The sequence below is a fragment of the Trichomycterus rosablanca genome, chromosome 2 (genome assembly GCF_030014385.1).
Source record: "Trichomycterus rosablanca isolate fTriRos1 chromosome 2, fTriRos1.hap1, whole genome shotgun sequence".
NCBI classification, from domain to species: Eukaryota; Metazoa; Chordata; class Actinopteri; order Siluriformes; family Trichomycteridae; genus Trichomycterus; species Trichomycterus rosablanca.
The window spans coordinates 56,000,712-56,028,176 of NC_085989.1; the positions used below are offsets into that span (position 1 = coordinate 56,000,712).

At 42.1% G+C, this 27,465-nt stretch overlaps 1 protein-coding gene across 1 annotated transcript; it reads left to right on the top strand.

Annotated features, from left to right (window-relative positions):
* Positions 1–1,705: 1,705 nt before the first annotated feature.
* Positions 1,706–27,184, top strand: LOC134302519 (alpha-tectorin-like). Its single transcript, XM_062987643.1, has 25 exons — positions 1,706–1,712; positions 1,816–1,842; positions 3,532–3,653; positions 3,823–4,101; positions 4,210–4,305; positions 4,402–4,555; positions 4,632–4,885; positions 4,978–5,124; positions 5,206–5,782; positions 5,872–6,455; positions 8,117–8,681; positions 8,775–9,373; positions 9,451–10,003; positions 10,122–10,318; positions 10,404–10,613; positions 12,091–12,279; positions 22,451–22,740; positions 22,826–23,094; positions 23,180–23,299; positions 23,396–23,580; positions 23,678–23,838; positions 24,382–24,627; positions 25,136–25,295; positions 25,816–25,927; positions 27,027–27,184. Exons 1-24 carry the CDS (start codon positions 1,706–1,708, stop codon positions 25,918–25,920), a joined length of 6,096 nt encoding a protein of 2,031 aa, XP_062843713.1. The 3' UTR covers positions 25,921–25,927; positions 27,027–27,184.
* Positions 27,185–27,465: the final 281 nt, after the last annotated feature.

The following is a 27,465-nucleotide window of genomic DNA, read 5'->3' on the forward strand; positions in this document are numbered from 1 at the left end:
AGTATTAACGTCACTGTAGTACCATCATAAAGACGTGAGCAGTGTGTTGAAGGAAGGAACTATCAGGTTTTAGTATGACTGTTCTCTTGGGCACAGCGGGAGGTCCAGTAAGACGTGCTCTCATAAATAAACACCTCTGGAATAAATTGAATTGTAGATTGTGAGCCTGACCTTGCAGTCGCTCTTTCATCTCGTTGGGAACAAATCCCCGCAGACACTCCAAAAGCTTATGTAGAGCATTACCAGGAGTGTAGATGTTTTCTATATTATATTTAGTATAAAGCGCCGTTGTTCTTTCCAGCGTCTCTATAAAGCAGCTGTATGTGTGAAGCTTAAGTGAGTTAATTAATCAGGTTTCTGTTTGTATGTGAATCACCACAGTTTTACTGCAGGGTTTTTGATTTAAGATAATTAGTTGACCTCAACGTTTTCTAAAGAGCTACAGAACTGGTTTCAGCTATTGTTTGAACATTCCTTGCGCAATTGGTTAGACACACTCGTGATCCACCCACATTTTGCCATACAATTACACATATGTAAATATACATCTATAAATAACGGTGAGAGCCGGGAGCCTGTATCAGAGTGTACAGGTGAGAGATCATCAGCACCTACAGCTAGAACTAAAATACAGAACCAGACCAAGAACTGTGAGGCGTCACAGGTAAAAATACAGCTTTTATATTTATCTTTATAAAGAAATCAACTTAATAATACACAAAAACTGCTTATATATTTATATATACATTTAAATGATTTAGCTGATTTTAGCTTTTTTTTCTTTTCTTTCTTTTAGTATATATATATATATATATATATATATATATATATATATATATATATATATATATATATATATATATATATATATATATATATATATATATATATATATATTTGATACTGTATACTTTTATATAAGTGGTTACACACTGTAATTTGTAATTGGTATATAAAATGGCTATTAATACTGTAATTAACACTCTGCTATAAACATTGTTATATACAGTATATTCTAATATACACTGTACATTGATGAACACACTGGTCTGTAAACACCCTAACTATACACAGTGTTATATACTTACTGTTATGTCCACACTGTTATATACTCATATATTTGGTATTGATATGTTATACACCATGTATAAACACACATGCTATGCATACACCAACGTCTAATGTTAACTGTTAATACTGCTAATATACTGTTACATGTATTGTACTATACACTATAATATGTACTGTGCTTACTGTTATACATGCACTGCAGTATACACACTGCTATAGACACTTTTATATACTATAAAATATACACAGACAAACATACACTATAATATAAACACGCTAAAATATAGACAGTCATATAGTTACTGTTATGTACACACCGTTATATACTTATATATTTGTTATATGTTATTGATATATACTGTATACTGTTAGATACTTAAACACATAAACACTATTTGATATTATCTGTTACATTTACTGTCATTTACACTGTTGTGTCCTGTACTTGCTGTTAAACGTGCACTGTAGTATACACACCCTGTACTGTATATATACTGTATATCGTTTAATATATTTTATAAATAACAGATACTGTAAATGTAAAAACGTCACCATGTTATTCATTATTAGGTAGCTGTGACAGTGATTCACGATGCCACGTTTACTCGCTCTGTGTGTGACACTACTGCTCATCATGAACAGTGAGCTCTAAAATAAATACATATCAATACTTTACATGTAGATTTAACTATACACTTTTGAATCTTTCCTCATCATTAAAGTGAAATTTTATTTCTTTTATAGGTGGACGGGTGGAAGCACAAGTCACAGGTAATCTGAGGAGTCGAGTTTTTTTGTCGTGCTTCTGGAAACTTGAGATCAGTTTTTTGAAAAACGTACACAGTTCATTATTCCTATATTAACACTAATCTTTACTGATCAAAGACATTAAACACCCCAACCTCTTTCTGCAGGTCTATATTAGAGGTGTTGTCTATTATGCCAAAAATATTTGATGTAATTTTTTGCTATGCTCCAGTTTTACTGGCAATAAAACAGCCTCGGTATATAATGACAGTAGCTACAGCATTGTTGGGTTTGAATGTGTTACCTTTAATTCTAGTTGTCGTGACCAAACAAATGTATTTATTTACAGAATTTTAGTTTAGTTTGTTTGTCATCATAATATTTGCAGGACTCGTAATTTTGTCTAATCACCGACTTGCACACCACACTGAACATGAAAGTCAACCAGAAGTGCATTAGAATCATAATGCTGCTTGTCCAGATCTACTCCAGGGCTCCTTAAACCTTTAAAGGTTTTAATTGGAGTCAAGTGGCAGCTCAGCCTTGGTAGGAAGCAGTTTAATGTGATATGCTGACAACCTTGATAACTGAAGAACATGTAAATCGTGAACAAATTTGAGTTATAAAACTGAGGTTTTACTCACCAAGTTATATAGTGATGCTGCCTAAACCTGACAGACTACAAATCCTTTGAGAAAAAATTTAAAATAGTGAAGTAATGCTAAATGTAATAAATAATCTCTAAAAGGGAAAATAAATTCATCATTATTTCAAGGATTATTATTACTAGTAGTTATAACATTGTGTTTCATGTGATTGAATAATTAAAACACAGATTCCTTAGTTTAAAAGAAAGTTTAATAATTTAACATCTTTCCTGAAGTTTATTATAGATTTTAAATAGAACTTTTATATGTTTTTACCTCAATCAGCCACTTCTGGTTCAATTGTGGCTGGATCTTCGACCAGTCCACCTGACAGAACTGGTAAGTTTAACCACTTTTGTTAGTCCACATATTTTTGATATAGTTGATGTTAGGACCAAGTGAAGTCCATTTTAAATTCTCAAGTTTAGCCTAGTTTAGCCCGTCCTAAACCAGTTTGATTTTGGGTTTTGGGTCAGTGTCCTGCTTTAACACACTGTGTTTGTCCAAATGTTTGGGGTAATATATAAAACCATCAGGCTCATATATGCTTTACCAAAAACATGCTTTGGTCCAGTTTTACCAGCCACAAACAGCGGGTGCAGGGTTGTACCAGGTTGGACACCTATCATGATAATATTTGCAGGACTCACCGACTTACACACCACACTAAACATGCAAGTCCGCCAGATGTGCATTTACAATAATAATGCCAGCTGGTTATCCGGGGTTTCTTGCACCATTTGAGGGTATAGATCAAGAGTTCTCATACTTATCATAACTGGTATGTTTGGAAGCTCATTATTGGTGCGGGATTAATGTAGTTTAAGGTGCTGAGATGTTAACCATAAAAATAATCTGGACACACAGTCAGGATTTTCTTTGAGACGTTTTTTTTTTTTTTAAACTTGGCCACATTTAGTCGATCTCTAAATGATGATCTTGTCTCTTAAAATGTATTTTAAAAAACAGAGATGGCAGAGTGTCTTAAAATCAAACAAAAACATCAAATAAAAGCATATGCTTAGCAGTTACTTCTAGCCTGCTCATGTTATCCGGTTCCTTTTAGGGCACTTTTATCCATTTGGAGCTGGAAACACAGTCAATCCACGAATGGATGATGGAAGTTCACTTGCTATTGCTCTTCAACGACCGTTTACATACTTTGGAAAATCCCACAACATAATGTTTGTAAGTACATTTTACCTTTTATCCAGGTAGATATTTAAATCAGGTAGGCCAAGATGCGAAGACTTATCTAATGCTTCTAGAACCTCATGAACTATTCTTGACGGTGAGCTACTCTGATTAGAAGAAAGCTTCCAAAACATATAAACTGAAATTTGGCTTTAATCTGTAGGTAAACAACAATGGACACCTGACCTTTATTCAGCCGTGGTCCAGCTACAGTCCGTACCAGTTTCCTGGATATGGTGGAATCGACCTCATTGCTCCATTTTGGACAGACCTTGACAATCGTGAAAATGGCGTCGTCTCATATCAGCAGTACACTTCAGGCGACGTTCTCACTCGAGCTACCCAAGACATCAATCAGTACTTTCCAGAGCTGAACTTCAGCGCTACTTGGGTCTTTGTTGCAACATGGAGTAAAGTAGCTTACTACCCAACCAGTCGAACTGTAAGACTTTTTTTCTAACCTATAATGTGATTTTTAAACTGTTTATTAAAAATGTGGAAAAACAGGTCTTTAATTAGTGTCTGACACTTTGTCCCTTGATATATTTAGGAAACGTCTTTCCAAGCAGTTTTGATTTCTAACGGAGCTCGATCATTCATATTGATGAACTATGGTGAGATTGCTCCAACAAACCGATCTGTACAGGTAAACATAATGCTGTGATATTATTGTAATTTAATCTGGAGGGAGGAAAAAATCTACAATGTTAATTTGTTTTATTTTATTTTTGGTCATTTCTAGGCTGGTTATGACACAGAAGACTCCAGCTTCTACTTCTTAATCCCTGGGTCACTTCAATATAACTACACAGTTTTTACATACAGCAGCAATGTAAATGTCTCGGGCAGATGGGCCTTCCATGTGGATCAAGGATCAAGAGGATGCCAATTTAACAGTAATGTCACTTCAGAAGCCATCAAACATCAGCATGTATCACACTGAGATCTAACTGAACTACTTTATCTTATCAGACGACACTGTGCCTCGGAACGTCTCATTCTGGACTGATGCCACCTGCCAGGAAAGATGCACCTGCACCCGGTCGGGTCTCCAGTGCAGCTCAGCGCCGTGCAGCTTCTCTCAAGCCTGCCGTCCTGATGCTCTTCAGTATAGCTGCAAAAATATCCCACGCCAAACCTGCACCATAGCTGGTGACCCTCACTACTACACCTTCGATGGTCAAGTCTTTCACTTTCAAGGAACCTGCACCTACGTCCTCTCTGAGGTTCCCAAAGTGTTTTCATCATAAATACATTAATGATTGTTTAAAATTTTCCACTTATGAAAAAATATGATTTAAAATATCCGTCTGTTCAGGCTTGTGGTGTTGGACTGCCGTACTATCGCATTGAAGGAAAGAACGAACATCGGGGTAGCACACATGTGTCATGGACACGCCTGGTCAGGGTATTTGTGTACAACGAAGTACTGGAACTGGTACGAGACCATCGATATGAGGCCATGGTTAGTATCCCTTAACCTCCTTAGTCAGTTTTATCTGCTTTTGTATTCATTTGATTTATAAATCTCACTGTATCTCTTCAGGTGAACGGAACCTTCACAACAACACCATTCAGCCTCCACAGCGGCGCCATTCAAGTCTACCAGTCTGGTTTCTCTGTAGTTATCAGTACAGCTTTCGGCCTGGTTGTTACATATGATGCCTATTCCTATGTGACCATCAGTGTGCCTTATGAATACCAAAATGGCACATGTGGCCTGTGTGGCAACTTCAACTACCGCTCAGAAGATGACTTCCGCACACCTTCAGGAGAGATCTTGAGCTCAGATGTGGAGTTTGCAAACTCCTGGAAGGTAAATGGGGACACAGATGAAACCTGTCAGTCTCCACAGTGCTCGGGTCTGGATTGTGTCTGTACCGTAGATCAGAGAAACCTTTATAGTAACGCAGACAATTGTGGCATCCTGATGGATGCTAGTGGTCCATTTGCCAACTGCCACTCAGTGGTGTCACCCGGGATCTTCATGGAGAACTGTGTCTATGATCTGTGTGTGACTGGTGGATACCAGCCAACCTTGTGCCAGGCACTCAATGTGTATGCAGCCCAATGTCAGCAGCATGGCGTACAACTTGGATACTGGAGGAGAGAAGGATTCTGTGGTAAGCAGTATTTCACTTTTTTGTTACAACCATGCATTCGTTCTTCCAGCAATAAGGCTTTTAACTTTTTACCTACCATTACCCTCCAGAAATCCCATGCCCTGCAAACAGTCACTTTGAGTCCCAGGGAACAAGCTGCCCAGCAACCTGCAGTGACCCTTCTGCACCTGCCAACTGCCCCCTGCAAAATCGGGAGAGCTGCATCTGTGATCCAGGATATGTTCTCAGTGCTGGAGAGTGTGTTCCACAAAGCAGCTGTGGCTGCACATTCGAAGGTCTCTACTATGCTGATGGTCGGTCAGTGGTTTTAGACCAGGACTGTGGCAGACAATGCACTTGCAGCAACAGGGTAATGAGCTGCCAACCCTACCAGTGTGGTCCACAGAAAATGTGTGGTCTCCATAATGGTGTAAGAGGCTGCAGACCCATCGGTTATTCCACCTGTTTGGTTGAAGGACTAGGCACATATCACACCTTTGATGGACGAATGTTCAGTTATCCAGGAGCCTGTGAACTCGTCCTTTCAAGAGTAATGGGACCAGTGTCACAACCTCATTTTGTAGTGACAGTAAAGAAGGTGCCCACAGTCTCTCAGGACTTTTCTAGGGTGCTGAGGTTTGAGGCACAGGGATCTCAGGTCTCTGTAGAGATGAAAGAAAGAGGAAAGGCACAGGTAGGCTTGTCCATGTTTAAATTATATTAAACTACAGTGGGGCCAAAAAGTATTTAGTCAGCCACTGATTGTGCAAGTTCTCCTACTTAGAAAGATGAGAGAGGTCTGTAATTTTCATCATAGGTACACTTCAACTATGAGAGACAAAATGAGAAAAAAAAATCCATGAAATCACATTGTAGGATTTTTAAAGAATTTATTTGTAAATTATGGTGGAAAATAAGTATTTGGTCAATAACAAACAAGCAAGATTTCTGGCTCTCACAGACCTGTAACTACTTATTTTATGAAGCTCTTCTGTCCTCCACTCGTTACCTTTATTAATGGCACCTGTTTGACATTGTTATCTGTATAAAAGACACCTGTCCACAGCCTCAAACAGTCAACCATGGCCAAGACCAGAGAGCTGTCGAAGGACACCAGGAAGAAAACTGTAGACCTGCACCAGGCTGGGAAGAGTGAATCTACAATAGGCAAGCAGGTTGGTGTGAATAAATCAACTGTGGGAGCAATTGTAAGAAAATGGAAGACATACAAGACCATTGATAATCTCCCTTGATCTGGGGCAAGATTTCATCCCGAGGGGTCAAAATGATCATGAGAACGGTGAGCAAAAATCCCAGAACTACACGGAGGGACCTGATGAATGACCTGCAGAGAGCTGGGACCAAAGTAACAAAGGGACCATCAGTAACACACTACGCCGAGAGGGACTCAAATCCTGCAGTGCCAGGCGTGTCCCCCTGCTTAAGCCAGTACATGTCCAGGCCCGTCTGAAGTTTGCCAGAGAGCATATGGATGATCCAGAAGAGGATTGGGAGAATATCATGTGGTCAGATGAAACCAAAATGGAACTTTTTGGGTTAAAACTCAACTCGTCGTGTTTGGAGGAAGAAGAATGCTGAGTTGCACCATACCTACTGTGAAGCATGGGGGTGGAAACATCATGCTTTGGGGCTGTTTTTCTGCAAAGGGGACAGGACGACTGATCCGTGTTAAGGGAAGAATGAACGGGGCCATGTATCGTGAGATTTTAAGCCAAAACCTCCTTCCATCAGTGCGAGCATTGAAGATGGAACGTGGCTGGGTCTTCCAGCATGACAATGATCCCAAACACATCGCTCGGGCAATGAAGGAGTGGCTCCGTAAAAATAATTTCAAGGTCCTGGAGTGGCCTAGCCAGTCTCCAGACCTCAACCCCATAGAAAATTTGTGGAGGGAGTTGAAAGTCCGTGTTGCCCAGCGACAGCCCCAAAACATCACTGCTCTAGAGGAGATCTGCATGGAGGAATGGGCCAAAATACCAGCTACAGTGTGTGCAAACCTGGTGAAGACTTACAGGAAACGTTTCACCTCTGTCATTGCCAACAAAGGTTATGTTACAAAGTATTGAGTTGAACTTTTGTTATTGACCAAATACTTATTTTCCGCCATAATTTACAAATAAATTCTTTAAAAATCCTACAATGTGATTTCCTGGATTTTTTTTCTCATAGTTGAAGTGTAGCTATGATGAAAATTACAGACCTCTCTCATCTTTCTAAGTAGGAGAACCTGCACAATCAGTGGCTGACTAAATACTTTTTGGCCCCACTGTATATGTTTATTTAGGCATACTGAGAAGTAACCCATATCTTGATAATATTCATTGTGACCTTTAGGTTGATGGTCAGGAGGTTGCACTACCATTCAGTGTTGGCTCAGGCCAAATCCTCATCTACCACAGCAGTGTGAAGGGCGTCATTATCGAAACGTCATTTGGGGTGACCGTGAGAGCTGACTGGCCACACCTAATCCGAATCACTGCACCCACCACCTATACTGGGATTCTTGGTGGTCTTTGTGGGAATCTGAATGGAAACCCTGAAGATGAGTTCTACAGCCCAGTTGGAGAATTTCTGAATGATACACAACAGTTTGGGAATAGCTGGCGAGATGGGTCACTTTCTGCCCACTGTGTGCAGTCCGATAATAACTGGGAGCAGGGGTATTATCAGAATAGCAGTCAGTTCGACCAGCACTGCAGCATCTTGGCTTCACCCGATGGACCCTTTGCTCAGTGTCACAGCAGTCTGGAGACACAGGACTGGATTGAGGAGTGCACCCATTATTTGAGACAGACAGGGGGTGCTCGAGAGGCCCTGTGTGAAGCCCTGAGGGGTTATGCTGTACTTTGCCAGCAAAGCGGTATCAGTGTAGGAGAATGGAGAAACATCACTAACTGTGGTGAGTACTACAAGATTTAGCTCAGACACATTTGTTCATGACTTTATTTTGGCTTAGATAGTTCACTAATGACCTTTTATTCCTCTATTAAAGAATTCTCCTGCCCTGCAAATAGCCACTATGAGGCGTGCGGTACATCCTGCCCTGCAGCTTGCCCCAGTCTATCTTTCCCTTTTCTGTGCACCCAACATTGCCAGGAAGGATGCCAGTGTGATGATGGTCTACTGCTTAGTGGAGACCAGTGTGTTCCTCCAGTGGGCTGTGGCTGCCTTCACGAGGGTCGCTACAGGCAGGGTGGGGAGCGCTTCTGGTCGGGAGAACAGTGCCAGTCCTTCTGTGAGTGTAGTGGTACCACAGGTTACGTCACCTGTAGCCCATCGTCTTGCAATAAGTATGAAACATGCAGCATCGTTAAAGGAGAATATGGCTGCCATCCTCGACCCTATGCCACATGCTATGCTTCAGGGGACCCCCACTACACCTCTTTTGATGGACTAAGGTTCAACTTCCAAGGCACATGCAGATACACACTGGCGAGTGTATGTAATGATACTCAGGGGTTACCGTATTTTGAAGTCATCGGACGAAATCAACCATGGTTTGGCCTCCCAGTGTCAATCACTGTTGAGGTTTCAGTCAATGTTTCAGGCCATCTGGTTCTCCTCTCACAGAACGCGTACGGGACAGCTAACGTAAGTAAAACATGATATGACCCATAACGTACAATATAACATATACAAGTCTGCTAAATTTTTTTGTCCTTCACTAGATTGACGGTGTCACCAGGAACCTCCCTGTCCTGCTAGATTTTGGCAGGGTGTCTGTTTACTCCAGTGGACCGTACACATATGTTACAACTGACTTTGGATTCACTGTGAGTTATGATGGTTCCTACATGGCGACCATCACTGTACCAGGAAATTACAGTGGAGCAACATGTGGCCTGTGTGGTAACTTCAATAATGATCGAAAAGATGATTTCCTAACTCCTTCTGGAGAGCTGGCTTCCTCAGCTACAGAGTTTGGAGCCAGTTGGAATGTTGAGAACGACACAACATGCCACCACGGAGGAGAAGATCCTACACCTTGTTCAGACCAAGCTAGGGCAGAGGCTTTGTGTGGGATCCTTAGAGACTCTGGGGGTCCATTGAGCTTCTGTCATGCCTACGTGGATCCTCAGGCCCACTTTGATAATTGTGTCTTCGATGTCTGCATCTCTGACTTCAGTAATGACGTACTGTGTCGTTCCATTGAAACCTACGTTAGTACCTGCCAATCTGCCAACGTTGTGATTTTGCCCTGGAGAGTGAACACCACCTGTCGTAAGTAACCTGGAATGAAACTGAGTACAGTTACAACCATATAAAGAAACATGTACCCCCTGTGAAGCGTACATGACAAACTAATATATTCTACCTTACTTGTGTGTTCGAATCTTAGCTTTATACTGTCCCGACAACAGCCACTACGAACTGTGTGGTACAGACTGTGGGCATACCTGTGCCAGCAGTGTAGATGCCATATGTGATAGGACCTGTACAGAGGGTTGCTTCTGTAATGAAGGCTTTGTGAGAAGTGGAGGCCTCTGTGAGCCGGTGGAGCAGTGTGGTTGCTTGTATGATGGATTCTATTTTTATGTGAGTTTTCAATGCATTTAGGACATTTTTTCAAACCAAGTCCAATGGTGTACTTTCAGTAATCCATTATGATTTGGCCTTGCAGATCGGTGAGAAGTTCTGGACTCAGGAATGCTCCCAGCATTGTGAATGCTTTGCCTCCAATGACCTGCGCTGCATCTCCACCTCTTGCAGCCCCACCCAGGAATGTGCGATCCGGAATGGCAGACTTGGTTGCTACAGCCAAATGTCCTCCTGCATGGTCACGGGTGATCCCCATTACTACACCTTTGATGGAGCTGTAGCACACTCTCAGGTAAGAAACGAAGAGTTTAATGTACAACCCCAATTCCAATGAAGTTGGGATGTTGTGTAAAACATGAATAAAAACAGAATACGATGATTTGCAAATCCTTTTCAACCCACATTCAATTGAATACACTACAAAGACAAGATATTTAATGTTCAAACAGATAAACTTTATTGTGTTTTGCAAATATTCACTCATTTTGAATTTGATGCCTGCAACACGTTCCAAAACAGTTGGGACAGGGGCATGTTTACCACTGTGTTACATCACCTTTCCTTTTAACAACACTCAATAAGCGTTTGGGAACTGAGGACACTAATTGTTGAAGCTTTGTAGATGGAATTCCGGACAGTCCTTTTCCTCTTTGGCCCGGAGGACACGACGTCCATGATTTCCAAAAACAATTTGAAATGTGGACTCGTCAGACCACAGGACACTTTTCCACTTTGCGTTAGTCCATCTCAGATGAGCTCGGGCCCAGAGAAGCCGGTGGCGTTTCTGGGTGTTGTTGTTATATGGCTTTCGCTTTGCATGGTAGAGTTTTAACTTGCACTTGTAGATGGAGCGACGAACTGTGTTCACTGACGATGGTTTTCTGAAGGGTTCCTGAGCCCATGTGGTAATATCCGTTACAGAATGATGTTGGTTTTTAATGCAGTGCCGCCTGAGGGATCGAAGGTCACGGGCAAGCAATATTGGTTTTCGGCCTTGCCGCTTACTTGCACAGAATTCTCCAGATTCTCTGAATCTTTTGATGATATTATGGACTGTAGATGATGAAATCCCCAAATTCCTTGCAACTGCACGTTGAGAAACGTTGTTCTTAAACTGTTGGACTATTTGCTCACGCAGTTGTTCACAAAGTGGTGAACCTTGCTTGTGAACGACCAAGCCTTTCGGGGACGCTTCCTTTATACCCAATCATGACATTTACCTGTTTCCAATGAACCTGTTCACCTGTGGAATGTTCCAAACAGGTGTTTTTTGAGCATTCCTCAACTTTCCCAGTCTTTTGTTGCCCCCGTCCCAACTTCTTTGGAATGTGTTGCAGGCATCAAATTCAAAATGAATGAATATTTGCAAAAAAAAAAAAAAAAAAAAGATTATCCGTTTGAACATTAAATATCTTGTCTTTGTAGTGTATTCAATTGAATATGGGTTGAAAAGGATTTGGAAATCATCGTATTCTGTTTTTATTGATGTTTTACACAACGTCCCAACTTCATTGGAATTGGGGTTGTAAATGTGGTGTACACAATGATACTTCACCAGTCCCAAAAAAGACCAGGGTTTTTAAAGAGTCCAAGATGGCCGCTGATTGGGATCTGGTGAGACACCAGCCAGCTTCTACTCAGGCTAGGGTGCCCTCTGCTGGCGAGGAGAGAAACCAGCAACCTCAGATGTGACAGATGCATACTAGCTAAATTATTTACTAATTTACCTGCCTTGAAATGTTTCAAATGTTTCAAATCTGATTCTCCAGGGCACGTGTTCATATGAGATTTCTCAGACCTGTGGGTATGTGGCTGCCAATGGCCTACAATTCCGTGTGGTGGCGACCAACATGCACCGTGGAAGCACCGTCGTGTCCTTCGTATCTGCAGTGGATGTGTGGCTGAACTATCTAGGAGAGCAGAAACACATCACCCTTGGACTAAACCACAACGTGAAGGTACTGATACTCTAATCCAGCGTTTCTCAAAGTGTGGGGCATAACAGAGGATGCGCATCTGACTGGCGGAGAAATTAAGCGAGGAACCAATGTTTTAACGTCAGAAGCTTTTTTTACGGTGGACAATAAACAAACCGTACTTTCAGGTTAGCACAGCGTTTCTCAAAGTGTGTGGCGCCACCCCCAAACACACACACACACACACACACAGATGCATGACAGGGGGGCGTGTCAGGTAAATGAAGCGCAGAACCAATGTATTAACGTCGGAATATTTTTCACGGTGGACATTCCGACCGAGAGTCAGAATTTACAGAATTAGATTTACAAAATGGAGAGGTATTTCACAGGGACGAAAAGAAAAACAGATGATGCTTCTGAGACATACAGAACTAGTGACAGAAATCAACAAAAAACTAAGTCAAGAAAATATGATGAAGCTTATATTGCTCTTGGGTTCCCAGTGAATGTAGTGGGAGAGGAGGAGAGACCAGTTTGTATTTTATGTCTAAAAACTCTGGCAGCTGATAGTATGAGACCCAGCAAATTAAGAAGACACTTAGAGACATTACACCCCGGTCACATCAATAAGCCACTTGAGTTATTTCAGAAAAAACTTAGTGAATATCGTCAGCAGGAACTTCGCTTTGTAAAAGCTGCATCAGTAAACAACAAAGCACTAATGGCTTCATACAAAGTCGCATATAGAATTGCCCAGTGCAAAAAACCACACACAATAGCAGAGGAGCTCATACTCCCCGCAGCTGTAGATATGGTGTCAACTATGCTTGATAATGCAAGCGCTGCTAAATTAAAGACTGTCCCTCTGTCCAATGACACAATTGCTAGACGTATATGCGACATTTCAAATGATCTTGAAGAACAGCTCACTGAAAAACTAAAAGACAAACGTTTCGCCTTACAAGTGGATGAGGCTACTGACAGCAATAAAGACTGCTTGTTTATTGCTTATGTTCGATTTGTCACATCAGAGACACTGTGTGAGGATTTGATGTTTTGCAAGTGCGTCCCAACTAGAGCGACAGCTGATGAGCTCTTTAAGCTTCTTGACTGTTACCTGACAGAACATGGGCTGAAATGGGAGAACTGTATGGGCATTTGCACGGATGGTGCACAGACCATGGCAGGGAACAGGAAGGGATTACAGGCATTAATCAAGCAATGGACGCACTGTGTTATCCACAGAGAAGCGTTGGCATCCAGGCACATTAGCCCCGAATTAAACAACGTTTTGACAGATGTTATTAGCGTGGTGAATTTTATCAAAACAAGGCCCCTGAAAGCACGGCTGTTCTCCGCACTTTGTGAGGAGATGGGAGCTGAACATTCAGCTGTGTTGTTTCACAGTGAGGCTAGGTGGCTCTCTCGAGGTAAATTGTTGTCACGAGTCTTTGAGCTTAGAGCAGAAATTCAGGTGTTTTTGGAAGAAGAACGTATGCACGAAGTTGCAAGCAAGTTTAGTAATGAACAATTTCTGATGAAACTGGCCTATCTCAGTGATATATTTGGAAAGCTGAATGAATTAAATCTTCAGCTTCAAGGTAGAGACAAGCACCTTCCTCATTTGGCAGACAAGATCAGCACATTCACTCGAAAGCTCGAAATGTGGGGCAGAATCTGGATGAATTTGCTGAAACTTGTGATTCTGAAGCTACCACAGTGATTCCATGTCATAAGGAGCACATCTTTTCCCTGAGAAGATTCTTTCAAAAATACTTCCCAAACAACAGTACTCAGTATGACTGGGTGAGAGATCCATTTAATGCAGCAGCTCCTGCTGATTTCAGCTCTGCTGAAGAGGAACAGTTCATCGAGATTACATCTGACTCCACCCTAAGACTGAGGTTTACAGCTCAGACACTGAGTGAATTTTGGCTTGGTGTGGAGAGGGAACATCCACTAATAGGGCTTCTGCCCTTCTAAATGGGCATTCTGCTTCCCTTTGCCACATCCTATTTCTGTGAAATTGGCTTGTCTGCTGTTGCCACACTGAAAACAAAGTACAGATCTAAGCTCAACATTGAGCATGATTTGAGAGTGGCAGTATCAAGCCTGCAACCCCGTTTTGAAAAGATGTGCCATGCAAAACAGGCTTGTAATGTCTCTAGGCAAACCTTCTAATACCGTAGCGTAGCGCTGCCACCACCTTTGTTAACCCAGGAAGGTCTGGTAAATCACAATAATAACCAGGCGAATATATGGAATTATTCAACAGCATACTGGCTTAACCCAGAGATAAAAATGGAGTAAGAGGACAACCATACGACACTAGACTCTACACGCTAACACCACAGTGAGCATACAATTCATTTCAGGACACACGTATTAAAATACACACTCTCAGATCACTCATTAGCACATAATTTAACACGGCAAAGGAAACATGTCACACACTTTAAGTGCACACAAACTTCATTGTACAGTCTAGCATTTCATGATTGATAATCTATTTCCGATAAGGTTATCTAAGGGATCTATTAGGCACAGTGAATACAATTATAAAAGCTGTGGGTATAAAAGAGATTAGTATAGATTATTTTACGTATTGCACTTGTTCGAGGATATTCACTGTTAAACTCATCTACTCAGTTCATGATCATTAAGGAAATTCATAATCATTAAACACTAAAACTACACAAACCCCCGCTAATCATCCCACTAAAAAGGAGCAGACTGACCCGATATCTGGATTCTTAAAAGTTTGGAAGCCTTGGCACCATAACCGCGACCAGCCTCAACACAGCGTCTCACGTGGTCCGGAAACCTCACCGTGCCACCAACTCGCAAGAGTTCTTCACCAGCGTCTCACAGTCTTTTCTTTTAACAGTTCTCGCTGACCCGTCATCGACTCTGCGAATCCCCCTTCATCCAGCTCCGGCACGTTAATCGGTCTTTCAGTCGGCCGACATACTGCTCCAAACAAAGTCCCTCCATCCCCAAAGAGTCCGACCTTTTATAGTGTCCGTGTTGCTCACCTTCAATCAGCACAGGTTCCGCCCCACCGTTCTACTCAGTCTCTTAATTTAATCAGTTCATTACATTATCCCCCCCTTCATCATGAGACCCGTCCCCGGGTCTACCATTACCTCATCACATAGTCCCTTTGCCACAAAGGGGCTCTTGTGGTCCGTAAAAGTCCCCGAGCACGGGATAAGGGTGGTCCTTCCAAGGCAGCCGGCTCTGTTGCAACTGGTTGGGGCCCATTTGGACCCTCGCGTCCTGGCTCGCGTCCTGGCTCGCGTCCTGGCTCGCATCCACGTAGTCCAGCCCCATCCAACTCTTGACTACTAGCTCGTCCCGCCACTGATGAGGAAGGGAAGCCTTGCCCACTTGCTGGATGATCTGAACCGGGACCCTCAGGTACCGCACTCACCGGCATCCCTCTCTGAGTTCTTTGCCTTTGCGCCACCCAACATGTAACAGGGACATCAGAACCTCTCTGGTCAGAACAGTGCCTGGAGGCCGATCCAGTTCCACCGCTTCCCAAAGATTCTGCTGCTCCTTCTCTTCCTCTCCTTGTGCCTGGAAAAGACCACTGTGTACAAGGCTTGAGGCGGTTATAATGTACAACAAACCAAGGCTTCCCCTGTCCTGATCACTTAAGAAGTTCATCTGAAATAACTTCTTTAATAACATACGGACCACTATAATGTCGCTGGAATTTGGGACACCTCCCCTTCTTCCTAGCTTTATCTCGCACCCACACTCGGTCGCCCACTTCATACTTTGGACCCCGCACCTTCAAATCATAAAACTGCTTCTGACCCCGAGACGCAGACTCTTGATGTTTCTGAATAGCAGCATGGACTGATCGCAATCTCCCCTCTAATTCATCTACATAACCACCAACTGAATTGGTTTTGTAACCTCCATGTTAAACAAGAGGTCTGATGGCATCACAATCTCCTTTCCAAAAACTGCATAATAAGGAGAAAATTTAGTACTAGTCTGAACACTGCTCCTATAGGCCATCATCATATAGGGCAAAAGCTCATCCCAGTTCCTCTGATTAGCCTCTACAAACATGGACAACATAGTTGTGATCGTCCGATTTAAACGTTCCACTAATCAGTCGGATTGGGGATGGTATGGGGTCGTCCTAGTTTTATGAATATCTAATAACTCACAAATTCCTCGAAATAACGCAGAATCAAAATTTTTCCCTTGGTCTGTATGAATACTTCGAGGGGTGCCCCACCTAAGAATGAACTGCTCTACCACCACCCTTGCCACAGTCTCAGCATCTTGTGCCTTCATAGGGAATGCTTCACACCACTTACTAAAGTAATCAGCAATAACTAAGATGTATTTATTGCCATCTACAGTGACAGGCAGAGGTCTCACTATATCTATACCCAGCTTTTCAAAAGGATAACTAGCCCTCATAGGTCGTAAAGGTGCACACGGTTCTGCTCCAGTAGTCTTATAAACCGCACACGATTGACATTTTCCACACCAATCTGCCACGTCTTTACTCCAACCTGGCCAATAAAAACGTGTTCTAACTTTATCCCTTAACTTGGCTTTTCCCAAATGACCACCTGTCTTTGAGTTATGCAAGATGTGTAGTAGCTCCGGTACCATCTCTCTAGGGACAACCACTCGCTCACAGGTATCAACAGTACCAACACCCCCCTGTTGGCTCCATAATACCCCATCTCTCACAAACAGGGAACTCCACATGTTCCAATACCCTCTTAGCTGGGGATCCTGCTTCACCTCCTCTGGAGGCCTCTGACTACCCACCTCCACCCAATCCTTGACTTTTTGAAGATGGCCATCTTTAGCTTGTTCCAACCTCCAATCCCACCCTAAATAGTCACTTTCTTGGTCTTCAAATACTTGCCCCACCACAGGTCTTGGCTCGAGAGGTGCTCTTGACAGGGCATCTGCATTCCCATGGCTCTTCCCTGGACGATGCACTATATCGTACTTAAAGGAGGCCAGCTGCTCAAGCCACCGTGCAATCTGGCCTTCAGGCTGGTCAAAACTATGAAGCCATCTCAACGAATTGTGATCTGTCCTTAATGTAAACCGCCTCCCCAAAAGGTAATGCCGGAACTGCTTCATAAATCTAACTACTGCCAATAACTCCTTCTTAGTCGTAGCGTAGTTTTTCTCAGCCTTACTCAGAGCCCTACTTGCATAAATAACCACTCGCTCCTTCCCATCCACCATTTGAGACAAAACTCCTCCGATGCCCACATCACTAGCATCCGTATCCAGCAAAAATGGTTTATCGGGATCTGGAAAAGCCAACATGGGGGCTGTAGTTAGCCGTGCTTTTAATTCATCAAAAGCATTTTGGCACTGCTCACTCCACACCATATTAGCCCCCTTCTCTGTCAGCTTATGGAGTGGTCTTGCAATAGTGGCAAAATCCTGTACAAACCTCCTATAATAAGAAGCCAATCCTAGGAAGCTACGCACCTCCGACTGATTTTGGGGGACCTTCCACTCCCTAACAGCAGAGACTTTTTCAGGATCAGTCATAACACCATTAGGGGAAATAATATGCCCCAAGTACTGCACCTCTTTTGCAAAAAGTTGGCACTTACTTGGTTTTACCTTCAGATTAGCATCCTGTAACTTCCCCAACACAACCTGTAACCGACTCAGATGTTCTTCAAAAGTCCTCCCAAAAACAATTATATCATCCAGATAAATAAGACATGTAGTCCACTGTAAGTCTGCCAGGACTAATTCCATCAATCTCTGGAAGGTACTTGGCGCATTACAAAGTCCAAAGGGGAGAACATTAAACTCAAATAGACCTGTTCTGGTGGCAAAAGCTGTTTTCTCTCTATCCTCGGCATCAATCTCCACTTGCCAGTAACCACTGGCTAAATCCAAAGTGGAAAACCACTCAGCTGCCACAAGAGAGTCCAGAGCATCATCTATCCTAGGTAAAGGGAAAGCATTTTTTACAGTGACCTCATTCAACTTCCGGTAATCAACACAAAACCGAAGGGTCCCATCTTTCTTCCTCACAAGTACCACGGGGGCCGCCCACGGACTATGCGAAGGACGAATAACCCCATGGTTCAGCATACTCGGAACTTCTTGCTGCATCTCCTTTTGCAAGTGTATGGGAACCCTCCTGGGAGCTTGCTTCACAGGAGGGGCATTGCCAGTATTTATACGATGCAAACTCAATTGGGTACGTCCCAGATCATGAGGTCCTAGACTAAAAACTGACATGTTAGCATGTACCAGTTTCCTTACCGCCTCCAGCTGGTCCCCATCCAAACCCCTATCAAAAATATGCAAACTCTCCAATAACTGCTCCAGCAGGTGGCGGGAAGCCGCCATTTGTGGATTCTCCTCAACACGCTGACAGCAAAGCTCCACCTCAGGAGAGAACGAACCAAGGGACATTTTCGCTTTCAACTCTATGGGCTCCAAAGAGACATTCATCACCCGAACAAGGACTTCTCCCTTCTCTGCCCGGCTTATGGAACGAGCCATCATCACATCCTGTCGCTCCAATAGGACTTCACTTGGTTCGATAAGACCATATGTAATATCAAACCCAAGTCCCAACACCACACCGGTCAACATCATTTCCGAACGAGGAGGTATCAGGGCATCATCTTTTACTACTAATTTTCCTACTTCCCCTCTACCCAAACTTCCAATTAACGGTAACTTCTTACCCAACAAAACACAAGTATGGGCCTGCAAATCCACTACTGCCCCAAATCTAGAAAGAAAGTCGGTGCCCAAAAGAATAGACTGGCTGAGGTCTCTACAAACTAAAAATACGTCGGCATGGTTTACATTTCCACTGCTATGCTGATGATATTCAGCTTTACATCTCCTCCAAATCCATTAATACTGAACTTCACTCCACTCTGACAAATTGCATCACTGAAATGAAATTGTGGATGAAAGCTAATTTCCTCAAATTAAACTGTGAAAAATCAGATATGATCATCGTAGGTCCTACAACCCTGGCAAAAACCACAAAAAATTTTCAAATTACCATTGATAATGACACTTTGTCTCCGTCTTCTAACATCCGAAATCTTGGTGTAATTTTTGATAGCAACCTCTCTTTTGACCGCCATGTAAATCACATCACCAAAACTGCTTTCTTTCATCTAAAAAACATAGCACGTCTACGTCCATCACTCTCCTTTTCTGCCGCCGAAACCTTGATTCATGCTTTTATTACATCCAGAATTGATTATTGCAATAGCATCCTTTATGGTACATCTAACAAAATCCTAAAAAAACTTCAGTATATCCAGAATTCAGCTGCTCGCCTCCTTACTCATACTCGCTCCCGTGATCATATTACACCTGTTCTACAAAAACTTCATTGGCTTCCCGTTGCTCAACGCATTCAATTCAAAATTCTTCTATTCACTCACAAAGCTCTCCATAATCAGGCCCCATCCTACCTCACCGACCTGCTCCATCAGCACATTCCCTCCCGTAGCCTTCGCTCTTCTGAGGCTAACCTACTGTCCATACCCTCTAGGACCAAGCACCGGACCTGGGGTGACAGGGCCTTTTCCATAGCTGCTCCATCTTTATGGAATGCTCTCCCCAAACACCTACGAGATTGTCCTGACCTGTCCAAATTCAAGTCACTTCTCAAAACTCATCTATTCAGAGTGGCATTTAACTTGTAACAACACAAAATAAATGCTTTTATTTTTGCTATTCTTTTTAATAGTTTTTATACTTAGATCACGACAGAAATGTGAAGTCCTAGATCCTAAAACTTATAAAGTTTTCAGTTTCCTGATTGCATGTAAATCTGTCCTGTTTCTGTCTAATTTTAAGAAATTGTTCTATATTTGTTGTTCTCTCTCATAATTTAGCTAATTTTTAATGAACTGTCTTATGCTGCTCTCTTTGTTTTTATCTTAATTATTCTTGATGTTGATGTACTATTTTGATTTTGTACTATGATTTGTATGGTGTATGTACGTATTTGTTTTGATTATTTGTCTTATGTAAAGCGTCTTTGAGTATCTTGAAAAGCGCTATATAAATAAAATGTATTATTATTATTATTAAAAACCCATGATTCAGATGTAAATGATCAAAAGAACACGATCCCTCCCATGTCCCTAAGATATCTAACAGGGCACCATTGGCAGTACGTACTTTTCCTAAATATGGCAATAAATCCTTGCACTGGAGTCCTAATACTTCAAAAAGACAGCTGCTTATCAAGGAAACTTGTGCTCCAGTGTCAATAAGACACTTAACCTTATTGTCCCCAACATAACCATCTATATAAAATCCTAACCCAAAATCCGTATTATCACATGAAGGCTGACTAACGGGGTTCTGAAGGGTGAGTGAGCAGCCCGGTGCACCCACTCGCTCTAGTTTCCCGTCTGATGAGGGCAGTTTCTCCTTAAATGACCCGTTTCTCCACACTGCCAACACCTTCTATTCTGAAGATCCGGAGCCCTTAACCTAGAGGGCCGATTACCTGGGCCAAAATTAGATGGAGCACCCCTCTCCTCTATCAACTCTTGCACCTCTTTAGCTAACTCATCTATGGCACTTAGGACATTATTTAACACACCAGTTGGTACTTGTGATTCACCTGCCACCTGTACACCTCGTACCCTGGCTTCGGCCAACACATCCTCTTTCTCTAGACCCCTTAAAACCTCTAACTCTGTAGCCAGGGTAATAGCATCTTCAAGACTTTCAGGTTTAGCTGACCTAAGCTGTACCCGTATATCTCCCTTTCCAGCATGAGTAACAAAATGATCCTTAGCCAACATGTCAACAATTTTCCCATCAACCCCTGGAAATGCCCGCCGGGCCATCCTCCTGACTCTATTACCAAACTCACAAGCTGACTCAGTCTGAGAACGCTTACAACTATGAAAATTTAATCTATCCACTTCTGCGTTAGCAGCCGGGGTCAAGTACTTCTCTAAGCAAGTTTTTAGTTGAACATAATTCTCTTTAGCATCACTGGGCAATCCCAAAAACACTTCCCTAGCTTTCCCCTTCAGTAACAGAATCATAAACTTTAACTTTAGGTTGTCCTCCCAACCATTTAACTCTGCTGCCAGTTCAAACTGTCCAAGCCAGTCGGGCCAACTACCAGTAAGGCCATCGAAAGCTTCCGGCATAAATGCGGGGCGTGGTACAGCTTGTATAGCTGAATTTTGGGCCACAGACTCAGATCTTTCCGACTCACTCATTTTGGACCCAAAGGTTACCAAAAAAAGAATCCCACCGCTGCCACCAGTGTAATGTCTCTAGGCAAACCTTCTAATACCGTAGCGTAGCGCTGCCACCACCTTTGTTAACCCAGGAAGGTCTGGTAAATCACGATAATAACCAGGTGAATATATGGAATTATTCACACATTAGAAAACTTTATTAAGCCGATAAAAACAGCATACTGGCTTAACCCAGAGATAAAAATGGAGTAAGAGGACAACCATAGGGCCAGTGATAGCTCAGTGGTTAAGGTACTGGACTAGTAAGCAGAAAGTTGCCGGTTCAAGCCCCGCCACCACCAAGTTGCCACTGTTGGGTCCCTGAGCAAGGCCCTTAACCCTCAATTGCTCATCGTGTTCCGCTCATTGTGTAAGTCGCTTTGGATAAAAGCGTCTGCTAAATGCTGAAAATGTAAATGAAAATGTAAACCATACGACACTAGACTCTACACGCTAACACCACAGTGAGCATACAATTCATTTCAGGACACACGTATTAAAATACACACTCTCAGATCACTCATTAGCACATAATTTAACACGGCAAAAGAAACATGTCACACACTTTAAGTGCACACAAACTTCATTGTACAGTCTAGCATTTCATGATTGATAATCTATTTCCGATAAGGTTATCTAAGGGATCTATTAGGCACAGTTAATACAATTATAAAAGCTGTGGGTATAAAAGAGATTAGTATAGATTATTTTACGTATTGCACTTGTTCGAGGATATTCACTGTTAAACTCATCTACTCAGTTCATGATCATTAAGGAAATTCATAATCATTAAACACTAAAACTACACAAACCCCCGCTAATCATCCCACTAAGAAGGAGCAGACTGAAAAAGTTTGAGATCCACTGCTCTAATCTAAGATTCAGGAAGTTTATATTTGATTCCTATTCTTTTACTACAGTTTTTTGGCGGGGTTCTTTTGCAGGTTGATGGGAATCACACGGACTCACTTCCTGTTCAGCTTGGCCAAATTGCAGAGATCTACCAAGAGCAGAACTTTGTGGTCGTGAATGCATCAAGTGAGCTCATGGTCTACTTCGATGGCAGTATGACACTTGTGGTAAAACTGGGCCCCAGCTACCGTGGATCAGTCTGTGGAATGTGTGGCAACAATAATCGGGATCCTGCAGATGACAAGACCATGCCCAATGGAACATTTGCACCCAACGATAACGACTTTGGCAACAGCTGGAGATCAGACACCAGCAGCCCAGGGTGATTGTAATAAAGAAATCACAAATATCTGGGATATCTGTCTGTCTGTCTGTGTATCTATATATTTATGCTGTGTTCTGTCTAGATGTGGTGCCAATGACCAGACCAGGGATTCTGAAGACTGCCCCTTCAGACAAGAGTATTCTGATCTCTGTAGCATCATCACCAACACCAGTGGACCCTTCCAGCAGTGCCATCAGTACATCAACCCTAAAACCTACTACACTTCATGTGTGTATGACCTGTGTGCTTACTCAGGCAGAGACATGCTCTGTCCATCAGTGGAGGCTTATGAGATCGCTTGCACCATGATGGAACTCCAGATACCAGACTGGCGCACTGAGCTATCATGCCGTGAGTACTCTCTATTTATTCTTATGGCTCCAAATTATGTCTAACAGTATATTTGTATATTTTAACATTTGGCTACTCAATTTAGCGACGGTGGACCCCTGTGAGGAGCTGCACTGCACTGAGAATGAATGGTGTGGGGAGAGAAATGGCGCCTTTGGCTGCTTCTGTAATGAGAACAGTCCTAAAACAAACCCAGAGACCTATGGTACATTTTGGGACACGTTGATCGATTAAGACAAAACATACTCCAATTATTTGCCATTTCCCCCCCTTAACCATTTACTCTTTTTTTTCTCTCCAGACTCTTCAGAGATTTGTGAGAGCAGTACCGGCACCGTGTCTCTGTCCCGCTGTCAGCTATTCGAAGCTGGTTTTATGGCAAACAGCCTTCACATGAGTGACCCCAGCTGCATGGGAACGATCCAAGATGGCAGACTGGTGTTCCATTTTGATAATGACGACCACATCTGTGGCACGAATCTCACGGTATGATTTTAACCTACACAAGTCATGGATTTAAAGAACCTGAATATGTTTTTACTCTATATGTGGGGTCAACCTTTTCACTGATCAATATCTCCAGGCCAATGGCACCCACTTCATCTATGAGAACGTTATCCAGGGGGAAATGAACTCAACAACAACCACCGTTATCAGAAACAAAGTACTGGAGCTGCGCTTCGCCTGCATCTACCAGCTCAGTCAGACAATCACCATGGACACAGAGTTAAATCCCATCCTGAGGTACAGATAAACTACAGTTCCATTTATTTAGAAATCTAATGAAAATCAACCAAACACCCTTTCTAATCATGGGTCTCAGGGGGTTCGGCCACACCCTTGCTTACAGGTGCTTTTATTATTGATGATCTGCCAGTATATAAATGTACATTTATAACACAAGTCCTATATGTAGAACCAGCCCTGGTGAACTGGTGCTCCAGTCAAGCAATGTTCTTGCCTTTTTTCTAGCTTAATAGTTTCCAGTGAGTAGCATCATACAGTATTTTTCAACATTATGGGGTCACATTTGAAGTATGAAACCACTGAAGGTCCAGAGATCTGGGGTAGAAGAAAGTCAAGTCAGTGATTGAAATAAATTAGAACAGAAGGACCACCAACACCACCTAGCACCTACATCACTACATTTTCCACACTGCACTTCATAAACATCCCTCAGTTGAAAACAAATTGCTAATAAAAAGTTAAAATATTGCTAATGGTACAACTATTACAGCATATTGACTAATCATTGACTAATGAGTATGTGGTTTACCATTTACAAAGCATTGTGCGGAAGACTCTTCCAGCCGGAGAGGGCATGTACCAGGTCAGGATGATACCTTACCAGGACGCCGCTTTCTCCCACCCCTACAACGGTAGTGTGGACATAGAGGTGGACCAGCGGATCTACATTGAGGTCTATGTTCAGGGGGTGGACAGCAGGCAGATAGCCACAGTGATGGATTCATGCTGGGCCACTCCTACGAATGATGTGAATGATACCGTCCGCTGGGATCTCATCACTAACAAGTAAATAACTGTTCCTAAACCATGTACATACAAACACACATTTAAAAATGTTGGGACAGTAGTTCTAAATGTTAATCACAACAGACTGGGATTATTTGTATATGAATATAATATATATATATATACAGTATACAGTATATATATATATATATATAAAGGATACAAAAACAACCAGAACAATGTTTAATAATGGTCAAGAATGGACACCAAGCGCTCATATTCTTGCTTGTTATCACACTTCACTATTTTTATTTGTATTTAAGCTACTGTCCAAACATTTTTTCTTTTAATTTGTACAAATCATTGAGAGCAAAAAATGATATTGCCCACCAGAAATGAGTAAACGATGGAGAAATATCAGAGCTGGACAGAGATGTTTACTAATAATCTTTGATTTTCCACTTTAACAAGTTTAGTTTACTCTGATACCTGCTCTTTATGTCCAGAGGAACCTTGCACATACAACCTAAATGTTACTGTAAACCTTAAATGTCTAACTTATTTTCAGGTGTCCCAATCCAGAGGATAACACAGTAGAAATGATTGAGAACGGCGTCTCCAAAACTGGACGTTTCTCCTTCAGGATGTTCGCCTTCTACAGCAACTACGCCAAGGTTTTCCTCCACTGCCGTGTTCATCTTTGTCTTAGGCGGGACAACTGTAAAGTGGTAGGTTCACACAACTTCACACAACATCTAATCAAACAGTTTTGTGTAGGGGTAACGGTAGGAGATTACCTTCTGATCCAAAGCTAATCTTCAAGTGTTTCCAACATAAGGCTTAGTAATATGCAAGAGTGTTCATAATTTTATGCTAAGTTTCGGGACTCACATAGGGATTCTACCAACTGCCCTAGTTGTGGTAGTCGGAGTGATAATGCTATTCCCCAACTCTGAGCTAGGCAGTGCTATTAGATTTAAGCCTTTTTGCTGGACGGTCATCACATTAGTACTAAGACAAGTCACAGTCCCCGTTTTGGATCCCAGCCAGCACAAGCAGCAATCCTGATTTAGTCTGGTTTAAAAAGAATTGTGATGACACAGTTTATATATTGTATATGATCACAGCAAGATTCTTCATCTGTTCATGGTGATTTAGAGATCCAGTATAGAGGGTTTCTGCTTAGTTTTAGGTATTGTGTCGATGTGTCAAATGAGGTCCTGGAACTAACAAATCTAATATCTGCAGCAATGCAACTCCAGACATCATCTCCCTCACCACAGAGCTGGTAGATCAGTGGACGCCCATGACATCGCCTCCATCTCCATGGGGCCTTTTATCCGTGCTGTCTGAAGTACAGGTTAGTACACGTTTTACATTTTATGCTTGTCTTCCTTTAGTTATAAAGGGTGGTTGAAAACAAACCAGGCTTATGCCACAAAAGTGAACAAAACAGGGTTTGACAAGAGCTCAGGTGGGCGCTGGTCTATACACCACTTTGGAAAGATATATCCTCTGCTGATGCAGGGTTAGGACAGTTGGATATTATGTACCCATCATACCTTTAGAGGGTTTTCCTCTCGTAAAGCTCAGCAGGGGGCTGAGAATAACAGTGCCATGTCCACCTGCAAGGAGTCCCTCTAAATCCATTTTTTTTTTTTACCAGTGAGTATACACCCTTACAGGGGAACGCCAAAGAGAACCCAGGTGAAGCCCTGGTCTGCAAGTTTTTAGAAAATCACATTAAACATATGCAGCCCAATAAGGAGAGAGGATAGGATATGGATAGGGCCAAAATAAGATCCAGGTTTCCATCTATATACCAGCTGCTTGACCCTCCAGCAAGTGACAAACCAAGTTCTCTAATAAGGGAGAAAGAAAGAAAACTCTGCATTGACAATACAAAGGAAAGAGAAAGGAACAGCCACTTCACCTAGTGATGGTTCTTGCATCCAAGATGGATTCCTGTGTCTGATCTGCCAGTAAGGGTGTTGGTTTGTAGGCCAGAGCCATTAAAATACAGCAAAACCTTCTGAGCTCTCCAGAAAGAAGATGAAGATTTCCGACTTAATTGCCCAAAGAAGAAACCACACCAGACAGAGCCAATCATCACAGTCTCAAAGAGAAGAGAGAGGCAGATGGACATGATGTGACACCTGAGTGATTTCCTGCTGTGTTCCAAACTGCACACATTGGCACTGCAGGGCACATCCACTTTGAAACACGGCCTGTTTATTACAGCTGCTTTAAGATAAGCCTTCATGAGGCAGAGATGGGATACTAACATTCATAACATTCATGCCATATTAAGAATGTTTCACTTACTTTTAAACCATAATCCTTATAATCTTATAATCATTTAGAAATAACACTGGACACCTCAAGACTAGTGTACTTTTACTCTGTAGATTATTGTTGCTGATATAAAGGACCACTAACGTTCCTGTTCTGTGTTACAGGTGAACAGGTTCTAAAGGTAATAAAGGAGAATTTGATCATCTAGATGCTCCTCTGAAGATTTGACACAAATCTCATCTCTTTTTCATTTCTATTATAGACTTAATCAATTAGTATAAACTATACAATGAAAAAACATTCATTTTAAATATTAAAAAACAATAATTTAAGCAATAATTTGTTTATTCATGAAAATGAATGAAATCTGCATTAAATTTTATGAACATTTAATAAACGTCTCTCTTTCCCAAGCTAAATAACGTTGCTTTTTTTTTTCTTGGTGTTATTTTTAAGATTAGTTTGGATGGTAGTTGGATGGTACGTGACCGCTGGTGTACATTATGAAATATTTAGTTTATAACAGTGGTTTGAATTCAATCTAGTGTTTGGAGTAGGAACAGCCAGGGTTCTGGACTGCTTTGCTTGGGGGGGCAGTAAAAC